The 17020-nt window shown below is 60.2% G+C and overlaps 2 protein-coding genes across 5 annotated transcripts; both read left to right on the top strand.

Annotated features, from left to right (window-relative positions):
• Positions 1-525: 525 nt before the first annotated feature.
• On the top strand, positions 526-11706 carry LOC115639451 (protein S100-A4-like). 4 transcript variants are annotated; one of them, XM_030542199.1, is made up of 3 exons: positions 526-563; positions 9748-9906; positions 11477-11706. In XM_030542199.1, the coding sequence occupies exons 2-3, from the start codon at positions 9766-9768 to the stop codon at positions 11639-11641; spliced, it is 306 nt and encodes a 101-aa protein (XP_030398059.1). In that variant the 5' UTR covers positions 526-563; positions 9748-9765; the 3' UTR covers positions 11642-11706. The 4 variants fall into 4 exon arrangements, with proteins under 4 accessions (XP_030398059.1, XP_030398058.1, XP_030398057.1 ...); XM_030542198.1 differs by lacking the exon at positions 526-563 and adding an exon at positions 2921-2985; XM_030542197.1 differs by lacking the exon at positions 526-563 and adding an exon at positions 4658-4736.
• Positions 11707-13898: 2192 nt separating this feature from the next.
• Positions 13899-16667, top strand: LOC115639426 (protein S100-A2-like). The gene is made up of 3 exons (XM_030542144.1): positions 13899-14394; positions 15884-16040; positions 16445-16667. Exons 2-3 carry the CDS (start codon positions 15900-15902, stop codon positions 16607-16609), a joined length of 306 nt encoding a protein of 101 aa, XP_030398004.1. The 5' UTR covers positions 13899-14394; positions 15884-15899; the 3' UTR covers positions 16610-16667.
• Positions 16668-17020: the final 353 nt, after the last annotated feature.

Below are 17020 nucleotides of genomic sequence, written 5' to 3' on the forward strand. Positions count from 1 at the left end.
CCGCTGCAATGCAGCCACCTCTGGCGAGGGCAGGGGCAGCTGTTTGACAGGCCCACAGCAGCACCGCGTGAGTGTCCGGGCCAGGGCTCTGTGCAGGGGACGGCGTCCGGCTGACGCTGCAGGCAGGGCTGAGGTGGCAGAATGGAATGAGCAGAGCTGGGAGGGGGCCAGGACACCGGGGTTCAGAACCCAGCTCCTGCGAACAGAGCCAGAGACCTGGAATGAGCAGGAGGGGGCAGGACGTCCGCTGTAAAGCTCATCTGGCCCCTTGCCCGGCACCCTGGAGCCCCCTACTGACCCCCCTTGCCCCGCAGCCCGGAGCCCCCTACTGATTCCCCTGACCCCATGGCACCCCCTACTGATCCCCCTGGCCCTGCACCCCCTACTGAGTCCCCCCAGTTCTGCCGGTGCCCCTCACTCCCGACCTGTGAGTCTAGCTGTGCACCCCATAAGTACGACCCGTGCACCTTGGCCCAGCCCTGCAGGGCCCCTCCCTCTAGCAGCAAGAGGGGACCCAAGCAGCCCTCGGTCTCTGTGCTGAGGCTGCCAGAAATTGGGCCCAGGTGTGTGTGTGTGCGGTGGCGGAGGAGCCTGATCCTGGGAGGGGCCGAGGGGAGGAATCTGGCGAGGGGGGATCGGGCCCTCCCTGGGAGGGGGCGTTCCTGGGTCGTGTGTCTCAGAGCCCAGCAGCGAGAGCGGCAGCCCCAGTTTCCAGCCCCGGGTTGCGGCACCGCCCGCATTGCTGGCTGGGGGCCAGGGAGAGCTGGGGTGTCCTGCTGGGGATTTTCCACTGGGGCGGGGAGAGTCACAGGCTGCCTGGGCTGGAGCCAGGGCCTGAGCTGCACCCCCCCCCCGGCTGCCCTCTCTCCCCCCTCCCCCCACAACAGACCCTGCTGTGAGCAGAGCACAGGCCTGGTGGGGAGCTGGGACGAAGCTTCCCCTGCAGACCAGGGGCCCTGCCCCACCCAGAGTGTGGACCCTCCGGGCTGAGCCCTGGCATCACTTCCCCAGGCAGGTGCCTGGCAGAGCCACCCCCCCCCCCCAGGACCCAGGTGCAGCTGCACCGGCTACCCGCCAGGAGTGTCCGTGGGTACCCGCTCGCCCCCAGCGCCAATGCCCCACGGGCACCTCTGCCTCCGGCACCGGGGCAGTCATGAGCTGCGGGCGGGGGATTGGCTGTGCAGAGAGCGAGGGGGCTGGGCACGGCCCCTCTCCTGACACTGGGGCCAGGGCGGCTGAGTCACTGCCCTGGAATCTGCCAGGGAAACCGCAAGGCCGGGGCGGTGCCGAACGCTGCTGCTAACTGAGCTGAGCGCCTGAATCCAGCACACAGCACTGGGGGGGGGGGGGGCAGCACACAGCACTGGGGGGGGGAAGAATCCAGCAGATCCGGGGAGGAGGGGCAGGGGCAGGGGCTCCAGTGTGATGATGTGGGGGGGACCCAGAACTCATGGCGGGCCCTGGGGGGTGGGAATCCAGCGGGCCCTGCGCGGGGGGGGGGGAATCCAGCAGACCTGAGGAGGAGAGGGAGGGGCAGAGGGTCCAGCGTGATGGTGGTGGGGAATCCAGCACTCATGGTGGGCCCTGGGGGGGGGATCCAGCAGACGTGGGAGGAGGGGCAGGGGCGGGGGCTCTGTGTGATGGCAGGGGAGGGGGGGGGATCCAGCACTTATGGCAGGCCCTGGGGGGGGATCCAGCAGACGTGGGAGGAGGGGCAGGGGCGGGGGCTCTGTGTGATGGCAGGGGAGGGGGGGGATAAAGCACTCATGGCAGGCCCTGGGGGGGGATCCAGCAGACATGGGAAGAGGGGCAGGGGCAGGGCAGGGGCTTCAGCACACACCAGGCGGGAGGAGGCTTGGAGCCGCGGGGGCAGCTTGGAACGTGGCACTGAGCAGATCTGCCACCTCTCCAGGTCCCATCCAGTTGCACCGTGGCAGCACACAGGGTCCCTAGCACGTGCTGCATCGGGAGGGGCATATTTCCCTACCAACCCCCCTCTTTTTCTGGGGTGGGAGGGCTGTTTCTCTGGGGCCCTGGCCCACTCAACACCCCTCCCTTCCATGGGCCAGGCAGCTCCGTGTAGTCCCTACCGGGGATGGGAGGGAGGGCTCTGAATATCTGTTGGGGGGGCAAGGAAGGGGCAGTTGCTCCCCCTACTGGGGGGTGCAGGGTGACGGGTTTCCCCAACCAGCCCCCCACCATTTGTAAGAGTCGCAGGAGTCACCTCCTCCTCCCTTCTCAGTGGGACTTAGGCATCCGGGCCGGTGCTGTGAGCAATGTGCCCCCCGCCGCCTGGGAGCAGCGCCGGCTCCCGAGCTGGGTTTATCCTCCCGTGCTCAGCACGAAGTGCCCGGAGCCAAGGGATGGCACCAGAGCCCCCGGCCAGCTCGGGACCTGGGCGGTGGGAGACAAAGGGCAGCCAGGCCCGCGTTGCCGGCTGAGCGTGACTGTGGCATGTTTCATGCGTGTGCTGGGCGTGTGTCTCTCTGTGTGTCCACAGCCCAGGCTCTTTGTGGGGAGTGTTGTGGATCCCTGGGGTGTTGCGTGCAGCGGCTGGGTGACGTGGTGTTGTGCGTGGGGTGGTGGGGTGTTGCATACAGGAGAATGGAGCCTGCTATAGCCCTGCCAAAGCAGTGCACACGCAGGCATGCACGCTCACGCACACACACTCACGCACACTCACACATGCACACACACATGCAGTACACACACACACGCACACATGCACACACACATGCAGTACACACACACTCACACATGCACGCACACACACTCACACATGCACACACACATGCAGTACACACACACTCACACATGCACAGGTACGTTCACTCTCTCACCCAGCGATTTCCGGGGGCGGCCTGCTGGACCCATCTGCACCAGGACCAGCCAGTGCCCAGGAACCAGACAAAGCCTGTTCTGTCCAGCATCCCTAACTCCCTGCCAGGTGTTGGCTGTGCCCTGTGCGGGAGGCTGGCACGTGGGGTGAGTCTCCCCGAACCACCTTGCTGTGAGGTGCCCTCAGCCCCTTGGCCAACAGCTGGCAGCCAGCCTAGTGCCCCTTCCCCTGCCGAGGCTGCCAGGCCAGGCCCTGAGCATCCCTTGCTCTCAGGGGTGGGGTGCGTGTGTCCTCTGGGGCACTGGGCAGGGGCACCATGGGGGGCAGACAGCCTCAGTGGATCTGAGCTGCTGGAAGCCCAGGGAGTGAGAGAGTCCCCCAATCCCCGGAGGCACCACGCCCTGGCACATGGGGCGAGATGCCAGAGAAGCTGGGAGCTGGGTGTTGGCGGAGGGGGAGGGGTTGTGCAGTGGGGGAGCCCCTGGAGAGACCCACAAGCTTTGGCTCTGGAGGGGTCTGGGTTTTCAAACCCCTCCAGCACCCCACCTCTTCTCTGGCTGCTCTCGGCGCAAGAGTCTTCGCCTCTGCAGTCCCCTCCTTTCAGGGAGCCTTCTTCTGTCTTCTCCAGCGTCCCTCTCCATCCCGGCACACCACCTCCCCACCGTGGCTGCAAAGACCTCTCCTGCCAGCCAGCTCGTGCCCTGCATCCGTCCCTCTCTGCCCCGGGTCCACGCTGTAGCCCCTGTGAAAGCGAGAGCCTTCTCTGATGCAGTTCCTGCTGCCTGGAGCAGCTCTGAGCGCTGTGGGAGACACGGCTCATGGACAGGGCCCGGCCCAGGGAGGCTACCCCGGGGTCGTATTGATTGGGGCCCCCTTTCTTGTGCCTGCTGTTGGGCTAGGCTGGAGCCACCCTGCGCCCCAACACCCCCAGGGGAGGCTGGGTAGGATGCAGCTCAACCCAGGGTGCTTGCTGCTTCCCACGCCCTAGTGCAAGGTGGTGTCGCTTGTCCGCCTGCTGTGGGAACCTCGTTGCACCGGGCAAAGGGGTGTGTGTGTGTGTGGGGGGGCAGGGGCTCAGGCTCAGGCTGGGCCAGCTAATGTGGCTTAAAGCCAGGGCCAGCGCTACCATTTAGGCAGCCTAGGCAATCGCCTAGGGCGCCAGAATAATTAGTGGGAGCTGTTTTGCCGGAGGGGGCGGCAGGCGGCTCCGGTGGAGCTGCTGCAGTGGTGCCTGCGGACGGTTGGCTGCTTGCGCTGCTCCAGTGGACCTCCCGCAGGCACCACTGTGGCAGCTCCACCGGAGCCACGGACCAGCGTGCGGGGCGGCGAAATTGCCGTGCGCCTGTGCTCCAACCCCTAGCGCCGGTCCTGCTTAAAGTGCTTAGGAGAGTGCAAGGTACAAGCACTGCAGTTGCACGGCTCATTGCACCATCGTCACATGGCTCATCGCACCATTGTCACACAGCTCATCGCACCGTTGTCACACGGCTCATCATGCTGTGGCTGCACCGCAGTTGACCTGCCCCGGTGATGTGCCTTCTGCAGGTTACCCTCATTCGCCCCTGCCCCGGACTCCAGCAGCCCTCCCCCGCTGTGATCCCCTCTGTCCACGCCCGGGGAATGCACGAGTCCTGACCTCCCCGTGTTTCCCTCCCTGGCGCAGGCAGAGGCCAGGAGCTCACTGGCACGGGCTGCGGGAGGCTGAGTTTGCGGAGTGCCTCGCTGGGTTTTCTTAGCCCCCGGTGCAGCTGCTCCCTGCTGAGCGCTGCCGTCCCCTTCCTGGTTGCTCTCATAACAGCCGAGCTCACAGAAGGGCACGGAAGCTCCAAGTGCTGCTGCTTGCACCAGAGAAGAGCCAGTCGCCTCTAGGCCACGGGTTCAAATCCAGCCCAGAGCGGTAACAACCATGGGCCTGAGTCTTCGCTCCCCGGAGCTCCCTTGACTTTGCTCCTGTGTTGGGGGGCCCGGGCTGGGGGGGGGAGGGGATTTGTCACCAGTTTGGTGGCCTGAATGAAATGGGTCTGGGCGGGGGGAGGGAAGAGCGGGAATCAAGTGCCTCAGAGGGACGGGTTGGAACTGCCCCTCTTGGTCGCAGTCTCAGCAGAGAGGCCAAGGATGTCCCCATGGCGGCTACAGCCTGGGGCCCTGATGTGCCGGGGGCTAGAGGGAGCCAGGCTCTGCCCCAGAGCGCTCATGGTCTCCATCCACCAGCCACAGGGGGAGCGTCTGTCCAGTGCCATAACCCTGGGCACCGCGTCTGCCAGGCTCGCAGGCTCCCCTCTCACTTAGCCGGCCCCCGTTACGGCAGGGCTTGGCTTGTGGCTAGCGGTCTCGCTCTCGAGGGCCAGCAGTCGCCTTCCTGCAGGGTTGGGAAGTGCAGGGGCTCTAAGATAGGCCCCTGGGAATACCGGGTGTGCCAGAGGCAGACGTGGGGGACCGGGGGCCAACGCAGGCTGCATGCAGAACGCGATGCGTGTGGGGAGCAGCTGGTTGTGCATCCAGGGGCCGATTTAAACCACAGGATTTGTCTCAGCCACGCAAGCGCATCCCCTGTGTGGGGAGCACAGATCCCCGCGGCTCTGGGAGGAAGCGTCTCCACCTGGGTTTGAATGAAAAGCCCCCAGCGCCTCGTGTGTGCGAGGGAACGTGGCTCTAGCAATGGGATCTCTGGGTCCCATTGGGCAGGAATCGGTTGTTACCCCCAGGATGAAAGGGAACGAGGCTGTGTGGGGGCAGCTGGAGGCACCACACCCAGACCCAGAGCCTGTCATGCAAAGCATCTGGGAGTGATTTGCCCAGGTGCGGGGATCAGTGTCAGAGAGGTGGGCTCAGGGGGGGCACAGCTGGGCTGCCAAGGGGGCCTCCCATTTACAGGTAAGCTAGAGACGGGCTCCCTACACTTTAAACTGGCTCCCTTTAGGGCAGAACCAGGACCCGTGACCCAGCCACCCCAGGCCTTGGGAAGGTGCAGATCCTGGGGTGATCTCCACAGCTGAGGCCATTTCTGATTGCCTGCTCCCCCTCCCCTGCACTCAGCACCGCCTCCATCCCCGTGCCGTATGAGAGCGGAGGGGGCACTGCTGCGGACTGGACGGATGGAGGAGAATTTGCTGCAGTGGGTCACTCCCTTATGCCCGACGATGCCATCAGTCCCTATGCCCCCACGCGCCCTGCAGAGCAGCGTGAGAGTCCAGCTTCCTCATGCAGCTGCAAAGCCAAGGAGCTGTGCGGATCCCGCTGAACTGTATCCCCTGGGAGCAGCAGCGTCCTTGATAAACCCCAGCTTTCTCCTCTCTGCCAAGCAGATCCCCCAGGAAGGGCTGAAACAGGCCTCCTGTGGTTCTCCTGCCCCCCACCCTGCCCCCCGCCCCCCATGTCCAGTGGTGAATTTCGCCCAGCACACCGACAGCATAACTCCCCTGAGCACACTCAGCTTGGATGCAAATTGCAATTTTTGTGGCTTCCCACCCATCCCTGAGAAATCAAACCACCTCCGGATCATGCAAACCAAGCGTGCAATTTCCTGCTCCCTCCCTCCCCAGGGCCTCCAGAGTCACGGGGAGGTGAAGGCGCTGGCACACCTCCCTCCCCTGTGCGAGGGCCTGGAGTCAGGCACAGCTTGGGTGGAAGCAGGACCTAAGTCTTTGCATCAGGGGGGATTTCACCTCTAGTGAGTTTCAGGGCTGACGGCTGCTGCACGTCAGTGCTGGAGTCCCATGTCCTTTCTTTAACACTGGTGCAGGTAGGGCACGAGTGACGCCCTGGCGAGCTCTCCCCAGGCCCAGGCCCACCAGGCCCAAGCCCAGGCCGGACCATCTGTCTGGTGGCCTCTCTCCCTGAAGGCCAGTCTCCCCCCTCTCCACCCCCACACTTGTGAGATTTCACGAAACAACAAGGCACGAAGGGGATTCACGGCTGGGGTGGAGTTTCCACGGCTTGAGGCCGGGTCCAGGAGTTCAGAACCGGGGCGAGCGGGTGAAATGCTCTGGCTGGGTTGGTGCGTTAGATGGGCTACTGGTTCCCCTCTGCTCTGAAAACCCAGGAAACGCTGATCCTTGAGGGGGTCTCCCAGGCTCTGCTATGACACCTCAGCTCACTACCCAGCCTTGGCTGGCTTCAAACCTCTGACGGAGAGGTGAGAAAAGAAGCTACTGCGGGCCCAGCCCGCGAACCACCTGATCCTGCCCCAAGAGGAGCCCTGGCCATGACTCAGCCCCTGCGCCCGGCCCTGTGGCAGACCCGGAGAGCCCAGCTCACCTTTCAGTTGCATGGGATCCACCTGGCCGCCACCTTCTAATCAAACAGCCGCTTGCTATTGTGGGGCTGGGCAAACAGGAGTGACAATAGCGGCCTCGCAGCTAAGCAAACACTGCTGCTCCCAGAGCCAAGCGATGTGCAAACGGTGGCAGATGGCCCAGCTCCCCCGGGCGCCCCACCCCCGTCACCCAGCCTGCCAGGGGCCCGGGAATTGGGGGCTAACTGCGCCTTCAAGAGCAAGACGTTTGCTAGGGGCCGTTTGGAGCGCTGGTCCCGTCGGGCCACGGTCCTCCCTGGGGACAGGGGACACGAGGGGCTGAGTCTGGGAGACGTGGGCACTAGCACCCCCCCATCTGTCCCGGGTGTTATTTCTGAGAAGGGGGGCCCCATGTCCGATCCAGCAGTCCTGGTGCACTGATGCTGGAGACCTTGCCTGCCTGTCTGAGCTGCTGCGAGCTCTCTGTGCTGGGAGATTCCCCCGGGCCAGTGAGATCTGGCTCCCTTGCCTGTAACCACGGCCTCATCCGTCAGCCACAGCTAGTGAGCTCCCTGCAAGCCTCAGCGCCCGGGGATCACCTGGCCTGCAGCGAAACACTGGGGCAAGTCTGGTTTTATTCTTGCAGCTCAGTGGGACACAAGCTCTCCTGCCTTGTCTGCAAAAGCTCCAGGAGGCCTTCAGAGCAGGAACTGTGCTTGCTGGAAGAAGCCACGTGGGGCAAATCATGTGGTCTCCTGCACCATGGCAGCTTGGCCCGTTTCTGATGCTTGCGAACTGGCAAGCTGGGCCTGAACCGAAGCCTGGCTTACAGCCGTGCAGCCAGGGGCTCTTGCTCCCGCCAGCATAGCACCTACGGGCTCTGACGAAGTGGGACTGTTCTTAATGTTTCCTCTGAATATTGTGTGCGGGCCTCAGTTTCTGGCCGACCCTCTGTCTCCTGGCAACTAATGGCCCGGGCCCTTCCCCCCTGCAAGGAGATGCTAAAGGTGTGGGAGAACAAAGAAATCAAGTGACCTCCTGGCCTAGGAAAGGAACCGAGCAGAGAGGAGGGGCTGGAGGGGGTTTCAGTTTGGGGCTGGCTGGGGACGGGGAGTGAGGGCAGACATTGGGGTCTGCCTCACTAGGACCCAGAATGGACCTGGCTGAGAGGTCCCGTTCTCTGTACCTACAAGCTCTGTTTTAGACCCTGTTCCTGTCATCGAATAAACCTCTGTGTTACTGGCTGGCTGAGAGTTATGTCTGACTGCGAAGTGGGGGGGGGCAGGACCCTGTGGCTTCCCCAGGACCCCGCTGGGGTGGGCTCACTGTGGGAAGCGCATGGAGGGGCAGATGCTGAATGCTCCAAGGAGAGACCCAGGAGGTGAAGCCGTGTGAGCTCCTTGCCCTGCAGACAGGCTGGTCCGAGGGAGAGGAGGCTCCCCAAAGTCCTGCCTGGCTTGGTGGGGAGCAGTTCCAGAGCATCGCCTGGGGACCCTGTGACACAGGCCTAAAGGGGAACCGCAGGCAGAGCGATGGGGGTGGGACGGTCACTTTGTGGCTAGCAGGGCTACCGGTCACGCAGCCTTAAGGACAGCAGGAGAGCCACAGGCTGCTTCTCCGGCCCCTCCCCGCCACGGCAGCCGGGCCCCTCACAGTCAGTCCGGGATTTCACTCTGTGATGTAGAGACCCCCCCCCCATTTTGCAGGCGGGGAATTAAGGTACCAGGAGAAGCAGAGACTGGTCCAAGGTCACCCACAGAGTCTGCGGCAGCCCAGGGAACCGAGCCCGGGTGTCCCACGGCCCAGGTTAGACCCCGCCTGCTGGACCCTCCTTCCCCTACCCCGCAGCGGGTCGGTGACGAGTGAGGTGGGGAGGGTGAGGAAAGCACTGGCTGGCCCGAGCTGACCTCAGCCTCCCCGCCCTGCCGTCCCAGAGACCGCGCCCAAGTGTCAGCTTGCATCTCAGCCCGGTCAATTCCACATCCCCACCTGCTGGCACAGGGGCCCAGTGACCCAAGTGAAGAGCCAGCCACCCCGGTAATGAGATCACATGGCTCGTTAGGCAAACCCGGGGCGTGGGTGAAACTGGCGAGGAGCGAATCTCCTTTCCTCACTCGCTGCAGAGCGGGGCTGGTTGGGAGGGGGTTGCTGTGGGATGAGATCCCGTGTTACTGGCTGTTTTGAAAGCTGACGGGGATTTTGGTGGCAGGGCTAGGAGAGTATAAATGGCAAGTTCCCGCTGTGTGGCAGCATCTCTGCTCCTTGCCTGCCAGCCCTTGCACTCATCTCAGTAAGCGTCTCTCCCGGGGCTCCCTGTCCATAGCCGCCTGGGCAGGTGGCTCTAGATTTAGGCCAGGGCTGCATGTCAGTGTCTGCTGCAGCCCTCATCCAGATGTTGTCTCCAGCTGTGCTGCCAGGCCCCTCGCCAGCTGTGAAGGCCCTTCCACGAACTCCAGCTGTGGCCATTCCTCCCCATGACGGAGGATGTTGCATCCAGTGGTGCAAATCCCTTTCCAAGATGGTGGAGCTAGTTTGAGACACCCCAGGCACCATCTTCCCTCCTATTCTGTGAGCCAGGGCGAGGGGCAGCCAGCACACGAGGACGACTCTGTTCCCACCTTCCCTTTGCTCCCCTCCCCAGCTCTAACCCGCGCCTCCTGCTTCTGCTTCTCAGGTTCCCGCGCAGTCCGGGATGGCAATTCCCCTGGAGCAGGCTCTGGCCGTGATGGTCTCGACCTTCCACAAATACTCGGCGAGGCAAGGTGACAAATTCAAACTCAGCAAGGCTGAGCTCAAGGAGCTGCTGACCAAGAAGCTTCCGAGCTTCCAGAGCGTAAGTGCCACTGTGCAGGGAAAGACTGAAACACTGAGACATGTTGGGTGACCTCTCAAAGGGGGCGGGGGAATGTGACAACTGTCCATGAAGGGTGTCAATCAAGGAGCGGGGAGGAATTATTTACCAGTGGCGGGTTGGTCTAAGGCTTGTGCTCTGGTTTTCAGATGGAGAGGTGGGTTCTGATCCACTCTGCTTTGTGTAGAGATCTGTGGTTATGCAGGAGGCCAGGCCAGATGGTCATAGTCCCATCTGCCCTTAGCATGGCGTAGAGAAGAGTAACTTGAATGGGAAGAGAAGCCACAGACGCCATGAAGGGCCGTGCTATTGTCCTAGTTCATGTGCAAAGCGCTCAGATACTGTGGTGATGGGCACCACTTCAAAGCCCTCAGGGAGATCGACAGACAATTGCAGCAGGAAGAAATTAAGAGAAGAAAGAGTTAGGGTGAATATCAGGGAGAAGAATCAAAATGATCACAATGTTTTGGTTGAAGTAGTGTTTATGGTGAAACCTGCCCATCTTTCAAAACCAGACATTTGCACAAAAATGTTCTGATTTTTTTAAATTTCTGACAAATATTCTTTCTTTCTTCCTTTCTCTCTTTGTTTCTTAACTCTGATTGGTCAGTTTAAACAATTTTTTTTAATTATAAAAGGACCTTTTTTAAATTATCAAAATATTCATTTTTGGAGAACCTTCTCCCCTCCCCAGAAGAAATCCTCTTGATTTTGGAAATAAAACAATCTGCATTTTCAAAAGTTATCAAATTTAAAAAACGGTGAAAAAAGAAAAGCTCCATGGGAAGATGTTCAATACCCAAAATCCGCCTGTTTCAAGGATTAATCAAATTATGATGCTTTCCAAATTGCCACAAAGGTTGGTCTTTTCCCGCAATCAGAACTACTCAGTGAGATCTCCAGAAATGCTGGACACTCTCCTGCGTGAAGAGCTGGGCCCCCTAGTCTGTGTTTAACAAGACCCCTGCACCGGTCACGTGTGGAGACGGAGCCTGGGGACTTTCAGCTCATGCTCCCAGATTCAGACTAAGCCCATTAACCCAGAGGCAGGAGCAGACTCGACCTTCCAGATGTGGTGCAGCCAGTAGAGAGGCACAAAGAGCCAAACGCGGTTAGCCCGGGTTATGTGAAGACGCACCAGGATTTAATGTTTGGAAGGTGCTAGCACCCCAAGGTCTCCACCAGATCAGGGGCTCATTGTGATGGTCCCAGAGCCAACGGGCTCCTAGTTTAACTAGACTACAATCAATTCATGGGGGTGAATACTTTGGAAGGGCTAACGAATCATGTGCTTCTGGGATTACATGAGTTAGACTATAAATCTTAGCCTTTTGGGTGGACTGTTCCAGGTCGGCCAGCTGGGGGTTTCCTACTCTGAAGCTGCTGGTGCCAGCAGCTGAACCACCCAAGTGAGTGGTTGGGGGAGGGAGGGAGGTAGCCAGGATATTGGGATGCTCTAGCATTGACTGGCTGAGCGTCCGATGTGCAGCCTGCTGGTGGCATAGAAGCAGACCCTGAGCTAATCCGGCATCTCTCCCCCTGCTTCTCACAGAAGCAAATGGACGATGCTGAATTCCAGAAGATCATGAAAGACCTGGATGTCAACAAGGACAACGAGGTGGATTTCCAGGAGTTCGCCTGCTTCTTAGCCTGCGTGGCCATGGGCTTCAACGACTTCTTCAAGGATCATTGCCAGAAGCAGCTGCGTAAGAAGTGACCCCAGATGCCTGCAGGACCAGGATTCCTGAGCCTCAGCCCCCCCGTAGCCCCATTGTTTCCAGTGTAATCACCTGGGCTTTCAATAAAAGTCTTTCTAAAGATGCTTATGCCAGGGTGTGTCTCAGGGACAAGATTTTCTGTGCTGGTCTCCAGGGCTCTGTGATCCCAGAGTCTCATCTGAGCCTGTCAGAATCCAGCCGATAATGAGGGGAGGGAGCAGTGGCCATGGTAGAGAAGGCTCAGGTCTAACTTCCTGGCTAATTAGCCTTTTAAAATTAGTCATCAATTCCCCCTGCCAATTCCGTTCGGGCTAGGATTTCCCATGCTGCGTCCCAGCCCGGGGCGATTGTTTTGGAAACTTTGAGCCTTACCATTCAAGCTGTTTCCGAGTGACGCAAGCAGAAAAGGAATAAAAAAAGGACCCCACACGCTGGGCTCTGCATGTTCTGAGCAGAGCCTCGGCGCGCCTGTAACTCGAACCATATGGCCCAATTGCGGGCCGACTCGGCTTGCAAAGCTCTCGGTTAGGGTGATCAGACAGCAAATGTGAAAAATCGGGACATGGGGTGGGGGGGTAATAGGAGCCTATATAAGAAAAAGACCCCAAAATCGGGAATGTCCCTATAATATCGGGACCTCTGGCCACCCTACTGTCGGTGCTGAGCTTTGGCGGACCATGCGTGCGAAGGGCTGTGCAAGGCCAGCCTGGAACGAAAACCCTGAATTCTCCAAGCTGGGTTGCATTCTCGGTGGCTCCTGAGGCCCTGGTCAGCTGCACAGCCCTGCAGCTAAGGCCTCCCTGCACTGCTCAGTTCCCTGTAGGCTCTTCCCCGTAGGAGCCGAGTGCCTCCCCGCTGTGCATTAAGCCATGGGACGAACGTTCGGAGGTCGCCTTCCACGGATGAGCCAGGCCGCTTTGCTTCCACGTGAGCTGTCTCAAGAGCTCACAAGCAGCAGGCGGGAGGCTCATGCAGGGCTTTGAGTTTCGTCATCCACCCCTTGCTTCGCTCAGGCCGAGTGTCGGTTAAAACACACATCAGCCCCTCCCGGAGCCATGAGCTAGAGCAGCAGGGGCCCAAGGCAGGCGGACACAAAACCACAGGGCAGCCCTGCCCCGAAGGCAGGCGTCCGGGCTATGCTGAGCGGGTGACGGGGTCAGGAAGCCAGGGACTCAAGTGGAGAGGCCCCTGGATCTGCCGCTTCTAAGATGCTGAAACTCTGAGGGCTGATGCGGGACGCAAGGCCAGGGCTGTTTGCAGCAGGGAAGCAGCTGGAGGCTTGGAGAGGAGACGTCCCCTGAGCCACGAGAGGGATGAGACCCCCCTGGGAGAATCTCAGAGGCCGAAGAGGCTGGAATTATAGAAATGTCGGGCTGGAAGGGACCTCGCGAGGTTGACTAGTCCAGTCCCCTGCCCTCAGCCAGGACTAAGTATTATGCAGACCATCCCCGACGGGTTTGTCCAACCTGCTCCTAAAACCCTTCAGTGGCAGAGATTCCACAGCCTCTGCCAGGGATCAGTGCCAATGCTTAATGACCCCGACAGGCTGGTTTTCCTAATCTCCCTTGCTGCAATTTCAACCCGTTACTCCTCAGCGTGGCCCCAGTGGTTCAGGAGAAAAATTTAACACCCTCCTCTTTATAACAGTCTGAAGCCTGTTCTGTTCCCCCCCTCAGCCTTCTCTTCTCCACGGACCACACTAAACAAACCCAATTTTGCAGTCTTTCCCTGTAGGCCGTTTTCTAGACGCTCTCCTCTGGGCTTTCTCCAGTTTGCGCCCCCCCATCCCCGAAGCGCAGGGTTCAGATCTGGACACTGGTCCGGATGAGCCCGATCAGTGCTGAGAAGAGCGGAAGAATTACTTCCTACGTCTCACATCTAACACTCCCGGAATGACGCTCACGTGGACTCAGAGCCAGCGACCCCCTATAGCCCCAGATCCGTTTCTGCAGTACCCTGGGCTGCGCAGTCCAGTTCCCATTTTGCATTTGGGCAACTGATTATTCTGGGAATCGAATCTGGGGTCGGTCTGAATTCCTGCCCCATAACGTTTCCAGGGAGCAATTCTACACGTTACCTCCTGGCCCATGGAGCGGCGGAGCTCACAGGGCCGGGGCTGTGCTCAGGTGTGTGTGGGTGGCTGCAGTTACCCAGGTGTGCTCAGCTCTGCAATACCTGCTAGACAGGTTTCAGCTCCCACGCCCAGGGCCTCCTTAGCAGGCAGCAGGCCTGTGCTGGTTAGCAGGAAAAGCCACAGAGCCCAAAGGGGAAAAATCTTTTTAATTTTGTGGGTGATATCTGGGCTAGGCCTGGGTGTCATTGTGTGTGTGGGGGGCAGGATCCGCCCCAGAAGGAGGCTTGATCCCTATATTTTCAGCTGACAATTCTCGCTCCAAACCACAAATGACTCGCAGTATTTATTCAGGTCCAACGCACCCCCTGGACATTAATTAACCCCGTCCAAGCCACCCAGCTTCCCTCCCCAAGGACGGGACACAACTGAACTAGAGACGTTGGGTGCTGAAGTTGGAAATTCAGCTGGCAGAGCCAGCGGGAGGCATGAGATCAGGGAGGCCGCGCCGCAGGCTGGCCTGGGGAAAGGGCGTCTTCAAAGTAGAATTCAGGTTCTTACAGGTCTGCTCTTCCCAGAGCTGCTGGAGAAAGCAGGCTGCATCCTATTGGGTAGAGAGCCACACTTCCCCTGCCTCCATTCCCCTCCCTTGCTGCTCGGATCCCCCTTCCGCTTGGCTTGGTAAGTTTTCTGGGGATTATTTGGTTTCATTGCACGGCCTGGCTCCGGAGCTGGCTGCAAATGGAGGCGTGGGGACTCCCTGGCAGGTGCAGAGTGAGGGGGCTGGGTCCAGCTGTGTAAACCCCACTCCAGACGGGCAACCAGGGCTGAGTTCAGAGCTGCAGATGCGGGCTACAGAGCCACGCCCCGGAGCAGCTGGCAGAGTTCAAAGGGGAGAGGGGGGCTGTTGGGCTGGGGATGGTTCTGACCCATCAGCTCAAGCTCCACTTCCTAGTGTAGCAGAAATCCCCGCCTGCGTCTCTCACGCCCGGCGCTGGGAGGGGAAAGAGGCCCAGCGGGGCAGTCTGAACCAGGACGCCTGGGTTCGAATCCCTGCTTCGCCACTGACTTGTCACGTAACCCAGAGCCTGTCTTTCACCATTCTATTTCCCCACAGGCATCCAGGTGGGGATACGCCCCCCCCTTCCCAGGGAAGCGGGGGGACGGTGCTCTGCTAAGGCAGGCATGAAGCAGGCAGGGGAATTATGTAGGGTTTTCTAGCCCCATTGCTGCTTTGCACTCTCCCTGGGCCCATCAGCAGGACTGGGAACCCCCAGGTCCTGCAGGACCCATTGCCATAATAGTGGGAGCGGGATGAAACCTGCGCAGGGCCCTAGCCGCTGGGCACCCCCGCAGCAGGAAGAACCCAGAACCCCAGAGCCAGCCCCAGAGAGGTCAGTTCAGTGGGACTCGGTGGGCAGGACGAACGTTGCCAAAGCACCAGGAAAAGCCAGACCTGCCCTGGTATCGGTCAGATGCTGGCATGGCCCCCAGGACAGGGTTACGCATTAAGGGCTGGGCTTTGCCTCCCTTTGTCTATCTCGTTCCCGAGGCTATGAGCCTGGCACGCCACATTTTCAGTCGATTTCCTGGCAGAGGGGCAGGGTTCACGGCGAGATCACCAGATAATGTCGTTTTAGCTCCATCAACGTGCCCCAGAGCACAGTGGGGGTTCTGCAAGGCCTCGTGGGGGGAGGCTGGAGAATCATCCCCCCCCTCCGAAGTGCCATTTGCTCTCACCCAAGCCCTGCACCCTGCTGTCTATAGATCCATAGATTCTCTGACCAGAAGGGACCAGCTAGTCCTGGATTAGGCGGCCCCAGAATCTTGCCTGGGGATTTCGGCATCCGACCCAGCACTGCTGGTTGAAGACAGGCACCCAGTCTTGATTCAGTGACTCCAGGGGATGGAGACCCGCTCAGAGAGGGTTAAAAGTTGGTGCCATATTTCTAGGCTGAATGTATCTAGCTTCAGCTTCCAGCCAGTGGATCTTGGGGTCCCTTGTTCTGTTAAAGCAGCGCCTGGGCTCAGGCGCGTACTCGCAGAGCGAGGTCACCTCACCTTCGAACCAGCTCTTGGCTAAAGGGGTGGAGGCCCATTCGGCTTGCGCTGCACGGTGGGTTTTAAAGACCTGGAGTCATTCCGGCAGCTCTTTTCTACCCCCTTTCAGATCTGCTGGCGGTGGGATGGCGTCTCCACTGGAACAGGCCCTCGCGGTGCTGGTGGGCACCTTCCATAAGTATTCCAGCAAGGAGGGGGACAGGTACAAGCTCAGCAAGGCAGAGATGAAGGAGTTGCTCCTCACAGAGCTGCCCAGCTTTGTTGCGGTAAGTGGAGGGAGATGCGGGTGGGGGACTCCAGGGCTGGATCACAGAGGCTCGGCCTGACGCTTTCAGAGCCAACGGGTGTCAAGCAGACACGCAGCCAACGTGGTTTCCAAATAACAATAGCAGCTGATGTGGGCTGTAAATCCGTAGCTCTTTACTAAGGAAGTATCATATGGGGAAACTGAGTCACAGACAGTGATTTCCTTAAGAGCATGCAGCAGGTAGAGGCAGTAATAGAACCCGGGAGTCCTGGCTCCCAGCTCTGTCCAGTAACCACTATACTATCCTTCCCCTCCCCATCTATCAGCCTATGGAGCCTGGCTTCCTATTTGACCAGGGTCTGGGCCCAAGCTGCGCAGATTTTGCATTTGGCGCCCGTGTCTCTCCCCTTCCCCCCGCTGCAGGATCAGGTGGACGAAAGTGGCCTGCAGAAGCTAATGGGGAATCTGGATGCCAATGGGGACGAGGAGCTGGATTTCCAGGAGTACGCGGTGTTCCTGGCCCTCACCGCCGAGCTGTGCCACGAGTTCTTCCGGGAGTGTGCCGATGAGAGGAACCGGAAGATCTGAACCCCGAGCAGCCCTGCATGGCTGCTGTGTGTGAACGAGTTCAACGCACAGTAAAGATGCTTCAGCCAGAGGTTTCCCTTGTGTCTCGTGAGCAGGGGCTGGGATCGGGCCCCCGGCAGGCTCCCCTTTCCCCCTCGTAACACCCCTGGTTTCCCACCTGACCCAGAGGCTGCTGACACAGCCCGTCATGCCCGTGAAACCTCCGTGGCAGGAGGAGAAGGGAGGGGGTTAAACCACGTGCTGGGCAGAAAACCTGTCTGATCCGACTCACAGGGACCTCACATGCCAGGCCGGTCCTCACACACCCTCCCTTCCCAGCAGGCTCCCAGATACCCCAGTGATGGCCAGGGTGTCTGGACCTGGCTAGAACACCCCGGGTGGTACCAACCCCACTGAACTCGCCTCCCCCAG

Source organism: Gopherus evgoodei, chromosome 24 (assembly GCF_007399415.2).
Source record: "Gopherus evgoodei ecotype Sinaloan lineage chromosome 24, rGopEvg1_v1.p, whole genome shotgun sequence".
NCBI lineage: Eukaryota > Metazoa > Chordata > Testudines > Testudinidae > Gopherus > Gopherus evgoodei.